The following is a 25,645-nucleotide window of genomic DNA, read 5'->3' as shown; positions in this document are numbered from 1 at the left end:
ATTCATAAACAATTTAAATCATCTCCTATAGAAACATATACAATGAAGATTTGTGAGCAATCTACAATTTTTTTTGCTGTTTATCTAATGATGCAAATGCAAATCACTTTTCTAAAGCATATGCAGTCCTCACTCTTCCTCCACACTCCCCCACCACAATCTAATATTCCTTTCCAGAATGTATAAAACTCTTTGAGATCCTTATTATGGCTATTTTTGGCAAAGTTCCTTTTGTGATTTTTTAAAATTTATGTTTTGGGCATATCAGACTATAGCTTCACAAACTAAACAATAAACAAACCTGTGCATGGAAATGAAAAATTAGTTATTAACAGTATATTTTCAAATACCTGATGGCAAATATAATGGATGATTGACATATTTCTTATACCACACTTTAAAAAGGATACTGAAGTAGGAGAGGTCTAGATGAGAGATCAAAATTATCCAAGATATGAAAAATTAATCTTACAAAAAAGATATTCAAGGGGTTTGGGTTTTGCTTATGTTAAACAGTAGGCTAAGTGGCAACCTGGTTATTTATTTTCAAATACATGAAAGATTTTCATGAACTGTTCTTTATGTACACATAAGATTGAACACTGTCCTTAAATTAAAGCAGAACAGGTTTTTACACAAAACCTCTCCAATGGCTTCCACGGTTTATATCCCTAATGATTCTGAAGACAATAGGCCTTGGAGCTTAACTAGTTATCCTAGTTAAGGCCCTTTCCAATTCTTCTTGTCCATGATTCAAAAGCATCAGTTTTCTTACCTGGTAATTCTGTGTAGTGGCTGGAGGTGGTGGAGGTGGAGCTTCTTGTTGCCTCTGGGTATAACCATAGTCTGTTGCCGTGTGAGCGGTGGGGTAACCTCCATAAGCAGCAGCTGTTGCAGCAGCTGCAACAGCTACTGGAGCAGGCCTGGCAACTGCAACTGTGGCGGCTGCTGGTGCATAGGCAGCAGTAACTGTATGAGCAGCTACTGGAGCCTGATGGACAGTGTAGCTAGCAACTGTAGTTGGATGAGAGTAGGCTACACCCGAAGCTGGCTGCTGGCTATGTTACAGAATGGAAAAATAAATTTAACCCCATTTAATATTAATTCTTCACCTCAACACATTTAAGAAAAACAGTGTCATGAATCATAAAGACAAAATATAGGAATGTGGTGTTATACTATAAAACACCACTTACTGTTCTAGAACCTTTACCAAGTTCAACTCATATAATGCTTTAGGTCACACAGTAATTTAATGCAATTTTCATTAAGATGCATCCTCCTCTGATAATGGAGTGAGAAAATCCATACCAAGAAATTAGGATTAACAAATTAAATGCAATATATGGAGGAAATTTGAGGTTGAAAATACTTTTCTTGGCTATTTAATAAAAGCTCCACTAATTCTAAAGGCACAAAAAATAAAACAAAATATTTAATATCCTAGGTAGTTTTTTAGTTTTTCAGCAGTGTCTCTTCTGGATTGCATGCGACACAGTGGTTCAGATAGGTTAAGATTCTTGGTATTGCTGCTAAACTTCCATGTCTCTTTCCCAATACTTGCCATTGTCTATAATAGCAAGATCCAGAGCTAGAAGCAGTTATTAGTCCTGGGACAAAAAGGAGAGTATGAAGATAGCAGAATGGAAACAGTGGGCATAAGGCAGTCAATTCGAACCAGATTGCTTCTGGTTCAGATTTTTTTAAAAAAATACTTTTTTCTCTGGTCCTAGCCCATAAGGTCTCTAGATAGCCTGGAGAATAATGGGAAAGGTTTTACTGTATCTTGTAGTAAAATGAGGAAATATTTCAAGAGCTAGAACATATTAGAACACTAAAAAAACCTTCCTGAAGCCAGCTCTGACAGCGTTCCCTAGCTCCATGCTGGCCTAAGAACAATTTGAAGTCTTCTCTGTCGTCATTAAATGCAATGGGGGTGGAACTACTAACACAACTCAGGCAGACATCTGGAATAGTAGAGTGTTTAGGCCTCATTTTCTGTGACAAATTTCTCTGAGCCCAACCTCATTATCTCTTAATTTAAATATCTATACCATTACTGACTTTTACAAGCTTTTCCTAAGTTCAATGAGCAAAATCATTAATTGTACTTGTCATATTGCTTATGCTGAATTATTTAAAATCAGGCATTTTCATTAATTATAATATTAGCATGACTCCCATTTAAAAAAAAAAACACCAAACCAAGCAAACCTTATGATATTCACAATAACCTTAATGACAGCATAAGTTTAAACAATGACCCTTGGGTGTAGAAGAGTAAGTAAATTCACTTTCTTCCTCCCTTAGGTAAGTCACAGAATATGAGTTAGAGGAAACCTCTAAGGCCATCAGGTTCAACTCATTTACTCCACAATATACTAGATAGGTGTTATAAAATCTTTGCTAGAAGGTCTTTAGCTTTTGGTCAGTTCTAATAGTTATGTTTTCCCTTATATCAAGGCTGATTCCACTTCTCAAGAGACTTCAACATATTGTTTCTATCTAGTTCTGCCCAGCAGAGCAAGCCATGTGGGCTGGCTTTTCAAATACTCAAGGTAACTATCAATCGTGTCCCCTCCCAAAATCATCTTTTTTTGTTCCAGCCAAATATTCCCAATTACTTTAACCAATTCTCTTAAGGCACATTTTCCAGTTCTTACACTATTCTAGTTTCCTTTCTCTAGACAAACTACAGTTTATCTATGTAAAGATTATTACCTCCTTAGTCTTTGATATTATAAAATATTGCCTAGTCACTCTTCTGCCATCTTGTTCTTGAAGTTTATTTTTTCAGAACCTAATTTATTTCAATAAACATTTATTAGCTCATACCATGTGTCAGGCATTGTGCTAAGTACTAGGAATATGAAGACAACCAAGAGTGAGATTTTTACATTTGCCCTTGTTTAATTTCATTTTTATTAAGAGTTAATTTACTGGTTTTGGCTCTGAAATAGTTTTGATTCTGATTTCACCATCCAAATGTCAATATGTTGGCTATCCTTCCCAACTTTGTGTCATATACAAATCTGATAAACATGCCAACCAATCCAATACTTTTCCCCCCAGGCAATAATAGTAATGCTAGCACAGTAACAAGCTCAGTGTCCTGGGGCATTCCACTAAAGACTCCTTCAAAGTTGACATCTAGCAGTCGATGACTCCTTTATGGGTCAGGCTATTACACCGTTTCCAAACATACCAAACTGCATTATTATCTGTGCCACATCTTTATCTTACCCATAAAAAAATATGGAAGATTTGTCATATGCTTTGCTAAAATCTAAGTAAACTATTTCTACAATTTCTCTGATTTGCTGGTTTAGTAATCTTTGTCAAAAAGGAAAATGAGATTAATCCAGATGGTCTGTTTGTGACCACCCTACACTGGCTTTTTATGATCACTGCCTCTCTTCTACATATTCACTATGCATCCCCGTAATGCAGATTTTCTAGAACTTTGCCAGAAATTGAACTCAAGTTCTCTGGCAGATTCACTATTCCCTTAAAAAAAAAAAAAGGTTATTTGCACCAGTTCTGCAGCACTTCCATCACATTCTTTCCAAGATCACTAACTAAAGCTCTGCAAAGACATTCCACCAATTCTTTCAGTATCCTGGGATATGAATTCATTGAGGGCACACTGGTGATTTCTTACTGTGGTCCCATCTACCTTGAGTTCTGTCTTGGGCAGCTTTAGTTCTCCTTTCATTAACCATTTCACTTTGATTGGCTCCTATCCCTTCCTTAGTCCTCTTCTTTCCCCTAAATGCAGCTTTTAAAAACCCTGCAAAAATCCTTTTTTTTTTGTCCTTACCTTTTACTCTTCAACCTCAGCTCATTCTAAGTTTACACGCCAAGTATTTAACTGTCAATTACAAAACAAATTATTATTATAAGTACCAATGTATGAGGCAGAATGGTAAAGATGGAAAAGCCCCAGAATAGGACTCCTACACCCAGGAAAAGTAACTGAACCCTATCAATACCCTCCTTTCAGACCTATGAATCTAGCTCTAAATCTTACATCTGGCTTTAATGGATCTAACTAATTCTCAGTCCTGGGCCTTGCTTTCAGTCCTCTTCTTTGCCCCCTACTCTTGGCTGTCGTCTGTATTCCACTAATCTCACTTACACATGTCCCATGTATCTGGTCTGTCCCATGAGCTAGCTTTCTTCAGAGAGCAAATATTCTTGTGTTGTAGTGGGCTAGACAGCTACTACAGCAGGAAACAATAAATTTCTGTTGTTGCTAAGAATTTTTTCATTCCCAACATGGCAGGAGGAAAGCACTCAAATTTTTTTCCTTATAAATATACTGACTGTAACACCATACGCTTCTTATCCTGAGAACTTAGCTATTTATTTTTACGGGGAAATTTGTTGAGCTCTAACTGCACAAGTTTTAGAATATGTTTAATTTTTTATGTTTGCGAATGGTTCTCAAACTAACAAAACTTAGTTTTAGGTCCCTCTACTAATAAATATAACTCCAGCCTTATTTCACATTACTCCTCTTTATACATATTCCAAGTAAACTGGACTCTATTCCCTGAATGTGACATTCCATACCTCACCACCCACATTCATATAAGTCATCTTCTATTCCTGGAATACAATCTTATTTCATCTTTCCCCTTAAAAGCTTTATCTTCTGGCAAGGCTGACATCTCAGATTTACCTCTCCCTATAAAGTTTTCCCTAATACTCCCTCCTCCTCCTTTTTATTGCAAGCTCTATCCTGAAATGTTTTGTACTTATTCACAATAATACCTACTTCAAACTCCAAGTAAAATGTAAGCTCCGTGGTGGCAAGGACTACTTATTTATTTTTTTTCTTAGTCTCTAGAGGCCTAATACAGGCCTTATAAATAATAACTGTTTAATAACTGTTTTCTGAACTGAACCTATTCTGTACATACTGTTGAAACTTGCAAGTAAATGAGGACAGAAGGGTTGCAAGTGAGAGACTCTCCTCTCTTTAGACAATGCATTATACTGAAAGGAGTTCTATCACCACTGCAAAATAACAATTTTTCAACTATCTTTGTTAGATGGAGTATCATTACTAGTCTAAAAGAGATAACTGTGGAAAGCAAAAGCAGACAGTACATTAGACTGAAGTATTTAAAGACCCAATTTCCTCAGCTCTCTGGTTATTCCCGCAAAGTACAGAACTTCCTCTCATATCATTACAACTGAATTAAGTTGTCATCTTCAACTTTTCCCTATCTGTCAATTCCCTGCTATCTAAAATATACCCAAGTCTCGTCTAGCTTTATAAAAACCTTACTTGGTCCCATTTCCTCTCCCAACATCCCACATCCATGTCTCTTCCCTTTCACAGACAAACTCCATTCAGTTGCATTTACTTCCTCTGCTTTCATTTCTCAACTCCTTGAAATGTAGCTTCAACTTTACTCAACTGAAAACTGTTCTCTCCAAAGTTAATAATGATATTTTAATAACTAGATCCAATGGCTTTTTCTCAGTCATCCTTTGTTAGCATTTGACACTGTTGACCATCCTCTCCTCTGGCAGTTTTTCTCCTGCCTATCAGACCACTGATCCTACTCCCTAATTGTGGGTTGAGGCTATGTTCTCTCTATGATCTCATCAGCTCCCTTGAGTTCAATTATAAGTTCTACATCATCAACTCTTATTGGTTATATCCAATTGCATATCTCAGAAACATCTTAAATTCAACGAGTCCAAAGCATAACTCTTTCCAGTATCCAAGGTTCACAACCAGTCATCTTTGAATATTCACTATCCCTCACTAGGGTCATCTCCAGCCATCCTGATCTATACCATGCCATTGGATGGCTCCAGAGGAGAAAGTGAGGCAAGTGACTTTGCACAGCCCTCCCTCACTTAAATCCAATTCATTTACAAGTCATGGCATCATATTCCTGATATCATGGTCCTCTTCAAGAATGAAGGACAAACAATAACAACAACCCCTCACTACTCACCCCCTACCCTATATTCTTCTCTCTCACTCTCACAGTCACCACCACTCTTAATTCAGGCCCTCATCACCTCTCTCCTAAACTACTGCAACCATATCCTAATTGGACTCTTTGCCTTTCTAATCATACTTCACATAAGCATCCATCATTTCCTAAAGCACAGGTCTGATGTTACTCCTCTGTTCCAATGGCTCTCATTTGCCTCTACGATCAAATAACAAACCCCTCCTACATTAAAAATCCTTAACAAGCTGGGTCCAGCTTATCTTTCCAAACTTATTATATATAGTCCAGCCAAAATAGAATCTGTGGCTTTGCTCAGGCCTATACACAGAATTAACCTTCACATCTCCACTTCTCAGAGTACCCAGATTACTTCAAAGTTCAGTCCAAGTCCTACATGAGACTTTAACTGGCCCTCCTAGCTTATGTTAACTTCACTCCCTTTGTATTTTTTTGGTATATATTTGGTTTCTACTTATATAGCATATATTTAGTGTATATGTATATAGTATGTATATAAGTATGTATGTAGTCTATGTATATAGTTTTGTTTCTATTTATACATGTTCATGTTGTTTCCCTTGATAGCATGTAGGCTTCTGGAGGGTAGAGATAATTTGCCTTTTATCTTCATATTATTAGCACCTATAATGGCACCTGGCACACAGTAAGCACTTGATAGATGCTTGTTAATTGACTATATAAATTAAAACATTACAAATTATATTGAGTTAAAGCTCAATCTGTGATTTTATTGAAATAGGTAACTCTGAGATGAGGAATGCTTACTAAAACAGGCAGGCATCTTCTCTACAACTTATAGTCTTAGCGAGAACTGCCAAGACTACACGATGGCTCAATAAGAAGGAAGCAACTTGCCCCAGATCACGCTGCCAATGTTTCAGAGGCAATACTTAAACCCAGGTCTTCCTGGCTCTGAGGCCAGCTCTCTATCAACTATGCCACAGCTTCTAATTTAACATCAAAATTTTAGCCCATGCTGTTAACAAGGTATCACATAGTCAATGATTAATATTTTACAGAAGACTGCCTTCAGCCTGCTTTAACTATTTATATATATCAGTTCTTATGGATCTGTTCAAATGAAAAAGCTTTGAATACAGAAACCATCCCATTCCAAATTAATTACAAAGTACAGGACAGTTTTTAAAAAACTGAAATAGCAAAGTGTGCGCTGAATGTGTTATTTTGTCAGGTAAACTCAAAAAGATCAGATGTCTACCATTTTTTGCATAAGGTCCATTACAACACTACTGTGTTTCAACAGAAAAACCTGTTTCTTACTCAGAAACCCATAACTCTGACTTTTCCTAAATACATATATACAACTTTTTTTTTCTGGGGAGGTTACCATAAGCCTAAAAAAATAAAATTTACTTCTTCATAGTATACATCAGTGGTATCAAATTTAAATAGAATTAGGGGCCACTAAACCACAGATAAGGAAATCTGTGGTCCTCATACTGACTTAGAAACTCACATATTTATTACTTTCCCAATTGTATTTTTAACCAGCTTGGACCACACTCAGGAGTGTTGTGGGTCACAATATTGATACCTCTGGTACACAACATAAAAATCGTCCTGAGGCCAACCTAATGATGAGCTTTTCCAAAATCAGACAGGATCATCCTCTGGAGACAGGCATATCAGTTCTAACACCCAATCTGGAGTCAATGGCTTTCTATCTTGGTAGGATCTACCAGAACCCATACTCCACTAGCACAGCCTTCAAAATTTAAAGTCACCTCCATGAAGCACCAGTGTAGAAATTTAAAGAAGGCTAACCTTTCCTACCTTTAAATAAAAACTTAAATATATCAGGAAAGCTACTTAAATCAAACCTGTAGGTCAATAATTTTAGAATTTAAAAAATTCCTCCTAACTTTCCTGTCTTTAAAAGTTCTAATTTTTATCAACTATAATATTTAACTGTATTTAATCTATAAAACAGATCTATAAAACCTTTGACCTCACAGAATTGATTATACATATATTGTACATGTATCATACAGCACACACGAGAAGACATTAAATTTAAGGTAAATATGAAATGATGCTTTAAATTTTATTTGGTTGGTCTCTGCAAAGTGAATTTTATGTGACATCCATGAGACTCAGAAATATACTCAGACATACAAACATAAAGTAAATGCAGTCCTTCATTCTCCCTCTTAACTCTAGTATCAAAGGACAATTTGTGGACAACCACAGAAAGTGCATTACTGATGATTAAAGTGTTCCTAATCACCTGCTATGATTAGCATCCACGAATTCATTTAAAATCTCCTGGAAACTATTTATATTAACTACTATAGTAAGACAAGTAGAAGTTTGCTATGGCTCTGTCTTATTACTTTGATAGGCTGACTCAAGATTGAGAACCAGGTTTACTTGCTTTTTAAGGAAAATACTTCTTCAAATGAAAAAATTAATGGCAACAGATCATACCAACTAGGTCTCAAACAATGTACATTTAACATATTATTAATTTTGTGATTATGAAAACTATGTTTAGCATTCCTCAAACTTCAGAGTTTTCCTAAAAGTCTTGTACAGTTCAGAACTCCACTTTGTAGATGAGGTCTTACATATGAAAAGTAAAACTAAAAGACACAGAAACGATCTATCTTTCCCTTCTCTGGAAGGTCTCTCACAAGGCACAACATTTCTACCAAAGAATTAATTTTATTAATATTATTAATATTAATACCAAAGAAGAAACTTAAAATTTTGATAAATTATTGCAAAAGTTTCTACACAATTTGTACCTAAGATCCTGGAATTCAATAAATAAAACAACTGCTGTAACTAGAAGTACTTTTAAATCATCTGTAAAGCCAGTAAATTTCCATCACCATGGTTTCCCAAACCAGTTTACCTGGTTTTGTCAATTTCAAAGTTAACAATCAAGTTTACAAAATGATCTTACTCACCTTACCCTTATTCTTTACTGTTAAAAACCCTTACATCATCTAAAAAAAAAAAGAGCCCATTCACTAATCAACACAACTAAACTCACTGGATCTGAGTAACTCAGAGTTCCATTGGAAAGCTGAAACACATTTTGTCCTTTACAGGTATCAGAAGAATCAACAAATGTCTAGTTTCAGCAGGCTGGACTGGATTTCAAGTGATGACCACAAAAAATAAAATCCACTCAAAGTAAAAAGTCATCTAACACATTTCATTATGGGCCAATCAGAGCACATTCAAGGTAATGTAAAAAGTTAAAATTCCTGCCAAGAAATAATTTTTAAAAGACAACTTTCTTGAAAGTGTACATTTGAAAAGGCAGTAATATTCATACTGAATTATTATGTGTGAGACAAAAGAACAAACTTAGGATCTATGGAATTTGTGCTAGAATTAGAAAAGACTTTAAAGGTCATTTAGTCCAAACCTCCAATTTTATATATAGATAAGGAAACTGAGGCCTAGAGAGAGTAAATGACCTCCCTTATGATTCTGCAAGTGTTAAGTAGAAGAGCTAGGATTTGAAACCAGACCATTTATGCTGTCATTGCAAAGCAAAATGCTGGCCCTAACAGGGCACTCAAATTAAAGCTAATTTTCCCCCTACTTAGAATTATCCTTTTCTATGTAGGACTGTCTCTACTGGTTATCTAAACTTCTAGAACACTTTGTACCCTCTGAGTTCATTTTCTAAAACCCATTATTAGAAATGAATTAGACCTGTTATAAAAAAAAGCTTTTCATTTTACATCACTGAGATTTGTTCCTCAGAACTATGCAATTCACCCACAAACAAAAACTACTGCACTCCCAGAAAGATGTTTTTATGGGGATAATGACTGCATCCGTGACTTCACTGGTATAGGCAAATCCAGGGTAAGAAAATTCTCTCTATCAACCAAATGAAGTGTGCATCTTTCCGGCAATTTAATAGTTTCAGGGAGTTGCCTAAACCAGTCATGTCAAACTTAAGTAGAAATCACAGGCCCCCTCACAGTACATAAGGAATCCTATCGATCTGCATATTGACTTAGAAAATTACATATTAACATTATATCCTACTATTAATATTTATTTGTTAAATATGTCCTAATTATATTTTAACCTGGTTCAAGTCACACTCCCATTTGGCAGTGTTGCCAACCACATTTGCCGCATTTACTTTGACTTAGACAACTGAAAGTTAAAGTGGCTAGCCCACATTTACACAGTCAACATGTCAGCATAGGAACTTGAATCCAGGTCTTCCCATCAAGGATAGCTCTCTATTCACTATACAAAGCTATTTCTCTGTATGTTTGATTTTAAAAAATTGTTTATCTTTATTTTTTCAATTAAGAATTATTTGTTTATTAATCTATTCTTTTCAATATACTCCCCCATCTCAATTGAACAATTTCTTATTTAATAACTGGAAGAAAAAAAAGGCCTCAACACAGTATAAGCCCTACAAAGTACATTGGCCAAGTCCAAAAAGGCATGTTTTTCTCTTCTGCATTTTAAGTTCATCACAGCAAGTAAGCTGTTTCATTTCATTCTTTGCGACTGGTGGTTTGTCATTGCATTTATGAGTTCTACAGTTTTTCAAAGTTGTTTTTTCTCTATGTGATCACTATTCTATTTCTGTATCAGCTCATAATTGTCTTCCCTTTTCCCTTTGAAACTGCCCATTTCATAATTTCTAATGGCATAATAATATTCCTTACATTCACGTTTCACAATTTGCTCAGACACATTCCCCAAAAGGAGGAAAATCCCTTTCCAATTTTTGGCTTCAAAAAGAGCTGCTATAAATATTTTTCTACATATAGATTTGCTTCCTCTTTCTTTGAGTTGTTTGGAGTACAGGCCTAATAGTGATACAGCCATAAGCACAAAATAAGTATAATATACTTTAACTTTTTGGATATAGTTCCAGATTGCTTTCCAGAACACCTAGACCACATCATAGCACCACCAATAGCGCATTCATGCACTTAACCACAGCCGCAACATTTGTCATTTTTCTCTTCTGCATCTTTGTCAGTCTAATAGGTATGAAGTGAGAGCCAACACTGCTTTAATTTGCATTTCAAAATTATTAGTGATCTGGAGTATTTTCATAGCCTAGATTTCTTCCCTCTGAAAACTGCCAACTTTCAGTTTATCAAATAGTAGATTACTATAGTCATTGGCTACTGTCTTTTTTATTTTCATTTTAAAAATTTTATTAATTTATTTTGATTTATCAACAATCACTTCCATATGCTTTTGAGTTTAAAATTTTTCTCCCCCTTCCTCCCCACCACCCTTCCCAAGACCACGCACAATCTCATATAGGCTATACATTTACATTCCTATTAAACATATTTTCACATTAGTGAAATTGTAAGTAAAAATTAAAACCAATAGGAGGAACCACTAGAAAGAGGAAACAAAACTCAATGGAAGAGAAAAAAATGATAGTGATTCAACTTCCATAGTTTTCTCTTTGGATGTGGATAGTATTTTCCATCACAGGGCCTCTGGAGATGTCTTAGAACCTTGTATTGCTGAGAAGGGTTAAGTTTATCAATATTAGTCATCACACAACGTGGCTGTTATTGTGTACAACGTTCTCTTGGTTCTGCTCACTTTACTGAGCATTAGACCATATAAGTCTTTCCATGTTTTTTTGATGTCAGCCTGTTCATCATTTCTTATAGTACAGTAGTATTCCATTACATTCATATACCACAACTTGTTCAGTCATTCCCCAATTGATGGGCATCCTCTCAATTTCTAATTCTTTGCCACCACAAAAAGAGCTGCTATGAATACTTTTGTACATGTGGGTCCTTTTCCCATTTGCATGATCTCTTTAGGATATAGCCCTATAGTGCTATTGCTGGGTCAAAGGGTATGCACATTTTTATAGCCCTTTGGGCATAGTTCCAAATTGTTCTCCAAAATGGTTGGATCATTTCACAACTCCACCAACAATGCATTAGTGTTCCAATTTTCCCACATCTTCTCCAACATTTATCATTTTCCTGTTTTGTCATGTTGGCCAATCTGATAGGTGTGATGTGGTACCTCAGAGTTGTTTTGATTTTCATTTCTCTAATCAACAATGATTTAGAGAACTTTTTCATATGACTATAGATGGCTTTAATTTCTTCATCTGAGAACTGTCTGTTCATATCCTTTGACCATTTATCAATTGGGGTTGTAGTCTTATAAATTTGTCTTAATTGTCTATATATTTTAGAAACGAGGCCCTTATCAGAGAGACTGGTTGTAAAAATTCTTTCCCAATTTTCTACCTTCCTTCTAATCTTAGTTGCACTGGCTTTGTGCAAAAACTTTTCACTTTAATGTAATCAGAGTTATTCATTTTGCATTTCATAATGTTCTCTGTCTCCTGTTCGTTCTCCATAAATCTGACAGGGAAACTATTCCAATAGCACTTCTAAGGCTATATCCCAACAAGATCATACAAATGGGAAAAGGACCCACATGTACAAAAATATTCATAGCAGCTCTTTTTGTGGTGGCAAAGAATTGGAAATTGAGAGGATGCCCATCAATTGGGGAACGACTGAGCAAGTTGTGGTATATGAATGTAATGGAATACTATTGTGCTGTAAGAAATGATGAACAGGCTGACTTCAGAAAAAAGTGGAAAGACTTGTATGGTCTGATGCTGAGTGAAGTGAGCAGAACCAAGAGAACGTTGTACACAATAACAGCCACGTTGTGTGATGACTAATACTGATAAACTTAACCCTTCTCAGCAATACAAGGTTCTAAGACATCTCCAGAGGCCCTGTGATGGAAAATGCTATCCACATCCAAAGAAAGAACTATGGAAGTTGAATCACTTTCATTTTTTTTTCCCTCTTCTGTTGAATTTTGTTTCCTTTTTCTAATGGTTCCTCCTATTGGTTTTAAATTTTACTTACAACTTCACTAATGTGAAAATATGCTTAATAGGAATGTAAATGTATAACTTATATGAGATTGTGCGTGGTCTTGGGGAGGGTGGTGGGGAGGAAGCAGGAGGAAAATTGTAACTCAAAAGCATATGGAAGTGATTGTTGATAAATCAAAATAAATCAATAAAATTTAAAAAAATTTTTTTTTAAAGAAAAAGAAATATGAAACCTGCCTATTCCTTTGATCATGTATATTGTGAAATGGCTTAGTCTTATAAATTTGAATCAGTTCCTTATCAATCTTGAATAAGAGACCTTTATCACAACTTGATGCAAAGATTTTTTCCAGTTATCTGTTTCCCTTCTCATTTTTACTACATTAGGTTTGTTTGTACAAAATCTTTTATAATTTATATAAATCCATTTAATCCTGTGTGATCCTTTCTATCAAATGGATGGTAATTAACTCTTCCCTATCCATAGACCCAAAAGGTAATTTTTTGCTTACTCCTATAATTTATGATGTGACCTCACATATCTTGGTCATGTGTGCATTGGTGTATAATGTGAAGTGTTGGTCTACACTTAATTTCTAGCAGACTGCCACCCAGTTTTCTCAATATTTTTGTCAAATAGTCCTCACTATTTTTAATGGGCTTCAAAATAAAAATGTGAATGTAAAGGAATTTCCCTCAAAAAAGTTGGCTTTTAATTTTAGAAAGGGAAAAAAAATGAACTGGAAGTCACAGAATTTTAGTGTTGGAAGGGACCTCATTAGTCATTTGTCCAATTCATACCTGAAAGGAATCTTCAATATAACTAATAAGTGGTCAACCAGCCTCTGTCCAAAGAACTCCAATGATGAGGAACACCCTCTCCCCCACCTTAAGATTGTCCATTCAATTTTCTACTTGTTGAGAAGTTTTTCCTGACAACTAAGCCCATTAGCCTTCAGCTTCTATCACTCCTACTCCTTCACCCAATAAAACCCCAAGCTCAATTCCTCTTTCAAAGTGGGGTGATTTAATTACTTGGAAGAAAGTTATAATATCTTCCCTGAGTCTTCTTTTTTCCACACTAAACCACCCCAATCCATTTACTCATTCTCATGGTATGTACTCAAGTTATTTAACTGTTTTGGTTGCACTCCTCTAGATGCTCTTCAGTTTACCAATGTTCTTTTTAAACTGTGGTCCCCAGACCTGAACATGATGCTTTAGAAGTGGTCTGGCTATGGTCTTGCTTAAAGGACATATTATTACCTCTGCATTCCTATAAGTTATGAGTCCAAAAATGGTACCCCAAGATTTAATTTAACTTTCGGGGCCGCCACAATGAACAGCTGACTTATACTAGGCCTGAAGTATACTAAAACCATCAGATCTTTTTCACTCAAAGTACTAACTATGGCTTCTCCTGACCTGAACTTACGAAGCTTATTTCTGAACCCAAGTGTAAGACTTTATTTTTAACCCTACTGAATTTCATTTTACAAGATTTAGCCTGTAGCTCTAGCCCAGGGGTTCTTACCTCAAGTACATGAATTTGTTTTGCTTTTTAAAATATATTGATAACTGAATTTCAACATAATTGGTTTCCTTTGTATCATATGCATTTCAAAATATTGCTCTGAGAAGGAGTCCACAGGCTTCACCAGACTTCCAAAGGGGTCCATATGACTCATTAAAAAGTTAAGAACCCCTTCTCTACACTGTCAAGATCTTTCTGGATTTTGACTGTCATCCAGTTATATGTATGCTTTCTCCAGAATTTTGTCTTCTACAAACTTGAGGAGTGTGCCACCTAGGCCTTTAGTGAAGTCATGAATAAAAATATATAAGTATTAAAACAGCAGAAAACAAAGCACAAGTCCCTGAGGCACTCCCCTGAAGATCTTCTGTCAAGTTAACATAGAACATTAATGACTACCCTGAGTTCAATCATTCAACCAGTTCTGAAACTAATTTGATGTCATTGATCCATAAGAATAAGTACACTTTAACACTTGCTTTGCTTAAACCTAGAAAAAACTGTATCCACAGCACTCCACATCCACTAATTTAGTAACTCCATCAAAACAGAAAACAAAGTTAGTCTAGCATGACCTGTTCTTGATAAAGCCATACTGATTTTCTGTAATCCCCGCTTTATTTTTCCAGCTGTTCACTAACCTTTTCTTTAATATCTATTCTAGAATTTCCCCAGGAATCACAGTCAAGCTCCTTGGTGCAGGAGTGGTCTCCTAGGTCCTTTTGACTGAGTCCAAGTTTTACAGAACAAATCCTTGTATTAAGGGGATTTGTTCTATGAAGTTTGGATTCAGTCAAAGGACCACAACCGAGGACCTAGAGGGCTACATGTGGCCTCCAGGCTGCAGTTTCCCCACCCCTGATCTTGATAGTTTAAAGATTCTGACTATTCCCTTCTAAAACTTTAGAGATATTTTTCTTCTTCAGTCCTTTGGTTTCCTCTCCTGTTCTCCATGATTATTTCATGTCACTGATGGTGGCAACTGTTATATCAGCAAAAACATGAAATAATTTTCTCAGCACCTGAGGATGTGAAGTAGCTTAATACATTGGCTTAAATATTACAAAAATAGAGGTCATAAATGAGTAAAATATGTCCAAGATTGCCTTTAATTACCATGTAATGTTCATCAAAAATAGGTGTGACAAATAGAATAAAATTTTTACTCTCCTGTTATGTCCAATTGCCTACTAAAAATTTCCACCTATATATCCCACAGGCATCTCAAAATCAACATATTCAAAACAGATTTCATCTTTCCTCTATACCTATCCCTATCCCTCCTAAATTCCTTGTTTCTGTTGAAGGTATTACTATTTTTCTAATTACCCAGAATGGCAACCTATCTGAGCCCTGGGCCTAAAATGTTTTCCCGTCTTCACTCTCTACTCTTAGAACCCAACTCCTTAGTGCCTTCAAGGCTTAGCTCAAACGCCAACATCCTCAAAGAGACCTTTCTTGATTCTCCTAGTTGTTACTGATCACCTTCCCCTTAAACCATATCACCATATATCTATTCTGCATGTATCCTGTATTTACTTATCTGCGACCATATTGTTATCTCCCCACTTCCCCCCCACCCCCCCAAAAGAAAGCTATACCTATAATGGAAGTTCCAAAAACTGTTGAAGCTTAAAACTGCACTAAGATTTTTGGGACCCTCCGTATTTTTACTTTGCAAAGTTAAAGTCCTTCAGGATAATAGCATGAATAAGTGGTCTATGTTTCTATGTAAGGTATGTGAATACTCAGCTTTGAAAGTTTATATTTAAATCCTTTATGCAAAGATATCTTAAGGAACATATGAATAGCTTACATTCCCTCTATCCCCCCACCCCGTGATTTGATCTTGTTGGACAAGAGGTGAATGTACGAACATCTACTATTTCTACAGCCTCATAATGGCATTAATGTCAGGGAAGAACAATTATTAAATGTATTAACTGTGATTTGTACAATTCTATTCTTAAGGCCAAATTATTTTAGTCTTCCTGCCAAGAAAATATTTAGTCAAGCTTCCTGATATAAAAATGCATTTCATTAACTGTTTAGTTTAAAAATACTTGTGGAGTACAAGCAATTTTCATTTTATGTAGGTTCAGCATATTTAGAGCTAAAAAGGACCTTTAAAGGTCCTCTAATGCAATCCCCACTATTTTATATGTTAAGTAAACAGAGGTCTGGAGAAATTAAGTTACTTGCCCAAGGTCACACCCACACATGTGGCAGAGCTGAGTTTCGAACCTAGGTTTTTCTGACTCTAAATTTGGCACGCTTTCCTTTGCGCCTTGTAGTTTACCTTATTGTGGGATTACAAAGTCAAGCTGTCTTAACTATTTTTGATAATGTGAACAAACCTAAGTACAATTTAAGGTACTGTTTTTGTGAAATATTCACAAATATGTGAAATGGCTGGTAAATTTTAATCACATCTTTTTAATTCTTCAAGGTCATAGCAACATATTCCATATGAGGGTCTCTAAAGAATTAGTTTAACATCTTAGGAGACAGTTATATGTCTGTAAACATATCCAAAGATAAATAATGACTAAGTACATCCTAAGTGAAATTTCTTCCCATGCTGCATATTTCCAGTTCGAAACTTTTTAGAAAAATCTATTTTTAAAAGTTCCTCTCTCACACACAAACAAGTGGATCAATTAACAATTAGAATTCCAATGGAATTAGCACCTAATGAGTTAAGGCACCAGAAAAAAGTGGCCTTTTTCTTTATACAAGTCCATAAAAGAGTCATCCCCTCCTCTTTTAGAACACTCAGTACTTGGTAGTTTGATTCCTGATACAGATTCTCATCTGCAACCTTTTTGGTAGTTAAGGATATTGGAAGTTCCAAATATGTCTTGAAAATTTCCATCCAAGCAACATCTCGGTACTCAACAGTTAACATCAAATGCAACTTTTGCTAGTTTTTAAATGCTGATGACACAAAAGAAAGAACTTGTTATAGTGTAACATGTTCAAGTTGTTGGGTTTTTAAAATCTCCTACCACTCCTCAGATTGCAGTTAGGTGAAGAGGTTAACACAGTGTCATGGGCCTTTATAATGTTTGACAAATATTTACATTTTATGTCATTAGTTTAAAAAAAAACTGAATCTTTGTAGAGTTCTCTTAGCAAGGAACTTCCTCTACCAAAACAAACCGGCACTTGCAACCTCCAATCTTAGAGACCTGCTCAGCATTATAAAGCCAGTATGTGTCACACCAGAATGTGAGTCTTCTTGACTTCCATGTCAACTCTCCCACTACTATACTGCCTCTCTATATTTGAGTTTATCTGAAAAAGTTTAATGAAAAAACTGTCTTCTCGGTTTTTTTTTGTAGCTAATACTCAAATGGAATTTTAAAAATATTTTAAAGACAAGTTTTAAGAGTTTTAAAAACAAGTTTTAAGATTAATCCAAAGGTAAAGATGGAAATCAGTCCTAGGTTTTTGATGATCTTTGCTAAGATAAAAGTACACAAAGGTTAGGACAAACTTTAGAAACCAATATTTGCTTTTCTTTCAGGAGAGTTCCCAATACCAATGAAACCACAGGTTGAATCCCTAACCCTTAGTGATTTTACACTAAGGCCTACTCATTTATTTTCTGAGGCAGATTTCCTTATTTGTAGCTGCTGAAACTTTAAAAGTATCTTCCTAAAATAATAGACAATGCTAGATGCATCTCAATGACTCAGTACTATAATGCTTGCACTATACATATTTAATAAGATGGTAAGACAGTAAGACTAAGAGAGATTCTTATCCTATCTGGAAACTCACCTGCTATAATACAGGTGCCTTATAGGTTTAGTGGACCCTAACACTTCCGGTGTGTGTGTACTTCTCAGGATAACAATTCCATTGGTCTAAATTGATGCCTAAATGCCTCAAGTTGGCAGGGAACTTAACTAACACCGAGTCTTACTATCCTGAGAGTTAAGTTGGCCACCAAAGTAGCTTCCAAAGACGGAAAAAATGCCTCAGGGAAAACAACAGATTCCCACCCACCCCCCCCCCAACACCACAAGAGGATGGCAAGGCAAGGGGAAGTTGGGGGGAGGGTGAAAGCAGAGAGGTAGGTACTGTTTTAAGAGAAATTTAACACCATTCTCCTCCCATTCTTTATAGAGGGCTGGTGGGTGATCTGGGTCACCTTCCAAGGTGCCTTAACCCAAAGTCCTCTCCACTTAAAGAAAAGGGGATAGAGAGGTAAGAAGAAAAGGAGAGGAGGGAATAGAGAAGAGATTAAGGGGGAAAAGTGAAGGAGCAGAGTAAGGGATCAAGAGAAAGAGAAAGGGGATAAGAGGATGTAGAGAAGAAAATGGAAGGGAAGAGATGAAGAAGAGAAGGGGGAAAAGAGGAAGAAGAGTAGAAGAAGGGATAAAGAGGAAGAGGGGGAGGAGAGAACAGAGATGAGAAAGTAGAAAAGATGAGAAAAGGGATGAAGAAGAGAAGAGGGGAGAAGAGGAAGAGGAAAAAGAAGAGAGGGGAGAAGGGGATGAAGAGGAGAAAGTAGAGGGGATGGAGAGGAAGTAATGAAGAGAGGAGAGGAGGAGGAAAACAAAAAAGGAGGTGAGGAAGGGGTGAAGAAGAGATGAAAAGAAGGAGGGAGAGGAAAGAGGAGAGGATGCAGAGGAAGGGGTGAAGAGAAGAGGATGGAGAGGAGGGGAAGAATAGAAAGAAGCAGAGGAAGGGGTGAAGAGGAAGAGAAGTGAGGAAAGGATGAAGAGGAGAAAGTAGAGGGGATGGAGAGAAAAGAATGAGGACAGCAGAGGAGGAAGAGAAGAGGAGATAGAGAGAAATGGATGAAGAGAAGGAGGGAGAGGAAAAGAGGAGGAGCAGACGAGAGGATGCAGAGGAATGGATGAAAAGGAGCAGAGGATAGAGAAGAACGGAAGAAGAGAAAGAAGCAGAGGAACGGGTGAAGAAGAAGAGAAGTGAGGAAAGGATACAGAGGAGAAAGTGGAGGGGATAGAGAGGAAAGGAGAAAGAAGAGAAAAAGAGGGATGGATGGGATAGTGAGAAGAAAGTGGAGGAGAAGGAGAGAAAGGAATGAGAAGAGCAGAGGAGGAAGGGAAGAGGAGGAGCAGAGGACAGGATGCAAAGGAAGAGAAGTGGGGAAAGGATGCCGGGGAGAAAGTAGAGGGGATGGGGAGGAAGGGACGAAGAGAGGGAGGAGGAAGAGGAGAAGAGGAGGGGCGGAGGAGAGGATGCAGAGGAAGAGGAGGAGAGAGGGGAGGAGGCGGAGGAGGAGACTGGCGGCAGGAGGGCTCAGCCTGCGCTTCCTCCCGGCCGGCCGCCGCTCGCCGGCTCCGCGCTCCGGCCCAGGCCTCGGGAGGCCATCTTAGTTTGCAGGCCTGCAGCGGCGGCTCAGTCCTCCGCCTCCTCCGGGGCCTCTCTCGCCTCGGGTCTCCCCGAGCCCGGGCGGCCGGGGGGGGGGGGCGGCGGACGGAGGCCCGAGCCGGCGGTCGCTCTCCCTCCTCCTCCTCCTCCTCGGCCTCGGCCACTCGGGGGCGGGGGCGGGGGCAGGGGAGGGCAGGCCGGGGCAGGGGCGCAGCACGACGAGGGGGCCGTTACCTATACTGGGCCGCAGCCGCCGCCGCCGCCGCCCCGCTGTGGGTGAATCCAAAGTAGTTGCCGGTCGCCATTTTGGCATCTTCCCCCAGCCGGCTGGGCACTGCGGCGGGCGCCGCGGAGAGTCGGGTCCCATGGCGGGAGGAGGGAGACACGGAAGAGCGCAGCCACCGGACAGGGGACGGTGGAGGGGAGGGAGGCGGGAGCGGGAGGAGGGGGAGAGAGAGAGAGAGAGACACGCTCGGTGAGAAGCCGCCCTCGCCCGCGGGGCCCAGACCGCCGCCGCAGCAGCCGCCGCCTCCTCCCTCCTCCCGCCTCACACACACCCCGAGGCCTCCTCCCCTCCCCGCCTCCCCACCCCCCCTCATCTCGCCATCCCCGTCAGGAGGGCTAGGGGCGACGGGGGCTCACGGTGGGGGTAAATTATACTCACCATAGGTGAAGGAAACTACAGGGCATATGGGAATCATGGGCTCGGGCTGCTGCTGCTGAACTCTGAACTCTCACCCACTGTCTCCCCTCCTCTGCCCGGCTCCTCCTCGGCGGAGAACAGACCCGCCGCCGCTGCTCTCACTGCGCAGGCTCCACCGGTCCCGTGCACCCTGGGAGATGTAGTCCACTCTACGTCCTCTCCCTGCCTCTTCGTCTCTCCTCCTCCTCCTCCCTTACTCCCCCTGCTCTTCCCTCCTCCTTCCTTATTCCCTCTGTTCTTCCCTCCTCCTCCTCTTCCTCCTCCTTCTCCTCCTCTTCCTTCCTCCTCTACCCTCCTCCCCTTACTCCTCCTCGATCCTCCCCCTTGCTCCTCCCCTTGCTCCTCCTCCTCCTCTTACTCCCCCTTCTTCTCTTTCTACGCTCCCTCCTTCTTCCCTCCTCCTCCTCTCCTCCTCCTCCTCCTCCTCCTCCTCTCTTTTCCTGCTCTTGAAGTATCCTCGCTTATGTTCGCTTTCGTCTTCTTTCACTCCTCTCTCTTTCCTTCTGCTCCTCTTCTTTCATGTCCGTTCCGTTTCAGGGGGGCTTTAACTGGGGAATTTGAAATTGGAATGGCTTTCTTACCCCCTTTTCAGAGACTGGAGGGAGAGAAGAGTGGGAGAAGTGGTATGAAACTAAAGCCCTTCCAAAAATAACTGAAATGCTCTTCTGCCTTAGCCCCCTTCCCGCCCCCCCGACAAACCGTGACACATACACACACACCCCTGCCACCCCTCTGCAATCACTCACATCCTCGGACCCACGTACATATATATCTCTTACTCTTCTCTTTGCTTACCATTTAGCATTTCCACTGCCTTACTTGTTTATTTCTCTTCTTTTTTCCTAGTCGTCTCTCCTTTCCTGGCTGCCTGTCTTTAGCAACCTTTCCTTTCTTCTTTCCTTCTCCCTCCTTACCTCCTTCAGCTCTTCTTCCCCTTTAACCTTCTTTCCTCTTTCCTGTCTTCTGTCCCAACTGCCTCTTGAGATGGTTAAAGAGAGCTGGTTGTGTGAAGCATACTTTACTCATGTTATTAAGGGCTTCATTTGTTAAGTAAAACAGCATGAGATCTTCACGTACCCATGCCAGCCAGGAAGACTGTTCCAGTTTGTTTTTTTTTTTTAAAAACCAACTCTCGTGACCCTCGAAAGAAGAAATCTGAGAGTCTATAAGATCCCACCTCAATATACGCTCCAAAGATACTTCTTCCGTTTTCAGAAGGGTAAAATGTAGAAAGCTAATTGCTTTTAGAGAATGAATAGCGTTGTATTCAAGATTATTAATGTTGCCCAAAGCAAAGGTTATTGGTGTTCCAGTGAAACCATGTTGTTCTTTTGTTGCTGTAAACAGAATAACTCCCACAACAGGATATTACAATTTTACTTTTTTTAAAAGAAAATTTTGATGAGCCAGGAATTTCGATGAGCTAGCTGGTTTCAAGGCACAGACTAACTGTTTGTGGGTTGATATTGCAAATACTTACAAGGCTGTTTCAATAAAGGGGAGGAAAAGAACAGTTGTTAAATCACCTGCCCAATAAAGAGGCTTGTCTGCACCAATTTTATGCTTGGGTCTCAGTGGGCCTTTGGAGATTATTCAATGGGTTAGAAAGTGAAGTGAACTTGCAAATGAACTTGCAAGGAAAAAAGGTGAATGGGGCTTGTCCACTTAGGTCTCTTCTCAGGGATGAGATAAATGCTGCAGACTCACAACAGACTACAAGTACAGACTCCCAGAGGTGAGACAGCCCATAGGAAGTGCCTTTACTGGTCCTTGATTGAATATTCATTTTAAGAGATCACATTAACATACACTGTTAAGTAACCGTGCCCTTTTTTCAGGCCATCCTAAATGATACTAAAAAAAAAAAACAAGAATTCAGCCTATCCTGGAAGAGTTCAGATTCTACCTAGTTTGCCCAGATAGATTGAATTGTCAGACACAACCTAAAAGATCAATAAAAGATATTTTAAGGGTCGAATGAAGGCAGTCTATTACAGTTAGTTCTCTTATGCAGTACGGCATAAGAATGTAATGGGAAAGGGATTGTGGTTAATCAAATATTCTAGTTAATTGATGATAACCATACCAAGATCCTCAATAATCTTGTCTCCCTGTGGTATGGATTTGTCCTTAGGTTACAGTTGCAACAGCTTCAACTTGACCCATTTAATTAAGTTGTTGACTGAAAAAAACGAGAAATGGATTGATGAACGAAAATCACTTATTAAGCATTTACTATGTACTGAACACCGTACTAAGCACTAGGGATACAAATACAATAGCAAGCCAGTCCCTGCCCTCAAGAAGTTTACATTCTAATATAGACAGAAAGAACACACATAGGGAACTAGTAACCAGGGAGGGGCACTGCATTCTGGAAAGTTACTGGAATGGTGAATAGGATAAAAGTAAAACCATAGACTGATTATCACCATTTCTTAGAAGAGTTTCAGTATCAGAATATGGACTGGACCTGTGATTTCCTCCTTCCAAGGAACACCCACGTGAGAAGTTTAACCAACATGAAATAGTCACCAAAGCAAGGAAGTTCAAAGAAGAGGTAATGTGTCTCAGCCCCCAAACATTTAGAAAAGGTAACACAGTAGTTTAGAATATAGGCTCATTGGAAAGATATTATGGGTGCAGCTAGGTGGTGCAGTGGATAGAGCTCTGGCTTTGCAGTAAGGAGGACCTGAGTTCAAATGTGGCCTCAGATACTTGATACTAGGTGTGTGACCCTGATTGCCTCACCAAAAAGTTAAAAAAAAGATTATGGAGGAAAATCATTAATTTATTCAACAAGTCTTTATTTTGTACTCCTAAGTGTCAGACCTCTGCTGGGATTCTCCTGGGGTGGGAGGGAGGGGGAGGCAGAGAGGAAAAACAACATGTAAAAAGAACATTAAATTACAGAATATCTACAATGTTGAATATAGAATATCTATAATGTAGATACAAAGTAATTCCTGAGGAGGGACATTAGCTAGCAAGGGGAGTGGGAGATTGGTTAGGTGCCAGTCTGGCTGAGCTTTGAAGGAAGCTAGGGATTCTATGAGGCAGACATGAGGCTGAGGGGTGGAGGCTGAGGAGTGGAGGCGGTAATAATGTGTGCCCAGGAATGGAATCAGACATAGAAGATGGAATGCTGGGGAACAGCAAGTGGGGTGGTTTGGTTGGAACATAAAGTGCATGATACAGAATTGTAGGAAAGAACTATAGTGTAAAGGACTTTGAAAGACAAACAGGAATTTGTATTTTACCCTAAAGGCATGACCGATCCCCACTATAACTTCTTGAGCAGGGAAATAATGTGGTCAGATCAATGTTTTAAGGGTATCAATTTATCAGCTTTGTGGAGAATGGATTGGAGAGAAGAGAAACTGGAAGTAGGGAGAGAGGTTCTTTCCATTGTTGATGTGGGAAATGATGAAGGCCATGACTCTGTGAGTGGAGAAAAGGAGTCAGAAGTGAGGTATACTATGGAGGCAGATGTCAGGAGACTTGGCAACTGCTTAAATATTAAAGATGAAGAGAGGAGAGAGTCAGGGTTTGCCTGAGATAACAAACCTGGGTGACTGGAAGGGAAGTGAGATGTAACCACAAAGATAACTTGTTCAATGATTACCTCTAGCAAACAAGATATATAACTTGACTACATTTGCTTTATGACTGCAAATCATGGACAACCCTCAGAAGAATCAATGCTAGCCACAGGAGTTCACTGATGTTTTAGAGAATATCAGAAACACAACTAAGTTAAACTAAACTGAATGGGATATCCTGAATGACTAAATTGAAGAGGCATTCCTAAAGATGGTAAAATTCTTTAGATTCTCCTGTCTATGTATGACATTGTTATGATTGTAATAAACATACTACAAGGTCCCCTCAATCAGATCCATGTCCCTCAAAAAAAAAAAGGCCCAGATAGCAGAAAATGGGATAAACCTTCTTTTAAAAAAAATTTTTTTTGAGGCAATCAGGGTTAAGTGACTTGCCCAGGGACACACAGCTAGTAAGTGTCTGAGGCTGGATTTGAACTCAGGTCCTCCTGCACCTGAAGTCCAGGGCCAGTGCTCTATCCAAATCTTCCTTTTGAAAAAAAACAAAAACAAAAACAAAAAACAGTGGAGGACTATTGCTTTCTAATGTTCCATACATTACCACAGTTACTGTCATGGTTATTTTTGCTTAAAATTTTTCTTTCTTATAGAGAGGGGCTCAGTGTGTGTGGGTGGTACAATATAAACATACATGACTGAAGAATAAAAACAAAAGGCAACAATAAGACACATTTTTAAAGGAATTGTTCTAATAATATACAAAGAATTGTTAGAAGTGGCTGAAAAAATGCGTATTACCCAAATTGTGACATGCAGTTAGATGAACAACCTATTGAATTAATCTATCAGTATTTTTTTTAGAATGGTTAGTACAAATAAATAACACACATTGGGGGTCTAGAATTTAATAGGAGGAGAGAGAGCTACATTGAATGTGGGAAATTATGAGATCCTTTCAATGATTCTAAGTTGCTTCTCTCCACAAAAGCTCATCTTTTTAATACTAATATTTTTTTCCTAGTAATGCTGTATAAGTCCTAATCATGGGACATCATGTTCTCAGAACAATAAGAATTGCAGATGACCTGAAGGGCAGTGGAAAGATATCTGCTAGGTGTAAGTAGGTTGTAGTATATTAATAACAATGACTCACATGAGAAAAATGGTAGCCAAAAAAGCCAATGTAATCAGGTTGCATTAATAGAATCGTAGTGTCTAGAAGGAAGAAGCTAAAACTCCTGCTGTATTTTATCTTTGTTGGACCATATCTGGAGAATGATATTTACTTCTGAGTACCACATTTTAGATAGATTATTGATAAGGTGGCACATGTCTAAAGGACAGTGACCAGGATGGTAAGGGCTTTTAAATTATACCATGCAAGAGCTGACTGAAAGGTCTGAGAGACTTGGGTAGTGGGGAAAATTCATGATAGTCACCTTTAAGTACTTGAAGCACTTTCATGTGGAAGAGCAATTAGGTTTGTTCTAAAGTAGTTAATCTCAGAGGGTAGAAGTAGGAACAAGATTTCATTTCGATGTAAGGGAGAAAAATCTTCACAATTAGAACTACCCCAATTGGAATGATCTGCCTTAGGAGATTATGGGTTCCCCAACATTGGCAGTCTTC

At 38.5% G+C, this 25,645-nt stretch overlaps 1 protein-coding gene across 4 annotated transcripts in view; it reads right to left on the bottom strand.

The window, feature by feature from the left end:
* ZFR (zinc finger RNA binding protein) overlaps positions 1-20,674 on the bottom strand; it is a 76,517-nt gene extending 55,843 nt beyond the window's left edge. For 2 of the 4 annotated variants that reach the window (XM_020995220.2, XM_020995238.2), the window contains exons 1-3: positions 20,415-20,670; positions 19,985-20,084; positions 776-1,058 (exon numbers count right to left, since the gene is read on the bottom strand). In XM_020995220.2, the coding sequence (XP_020850879.1) occupies positions 776-1,058; positions 19,985-20,084; positions 20,415-20,451 (420 nt within the window). In that variant the 5' untranslated portion in view covers positions 20,452-20,670. Of the gene's footprint in view, positions 1-775; positions 1,059-19,984; positions 20,085-20,414 lie in introns of all 4 variants that reach the window. The other 2 variants (XM_020995247.2, XM_020995230.2) reach the window with 2 other exon arrangements.
* Between the last annotated feature and the right edge of the window lie 4,971 nt (positions 20,675-25,645).

Source organism: Phascolarctos cinereus, unplaced genomic scaffold, assembly GCF_003287225.1.
Source record: "Phascolarctos cinereus isolate Bilbo 61053 unplaced genomic scaffold, phaCin_HiC Scaffold_4;HRSCAF=312, whole genome shotgun sequence".
Lineage (NCBI taxonomy): Eukaryota > Metazoa > Chordata > Mammalia > Diprotodontia > Phascolarctidae > Phascolarctos > Phascolarctos cinereus.
Note: the sequence above shows the minus strand (reverse complement) of the source record. Positions and strands in the feature narration are given on the sequence as shown.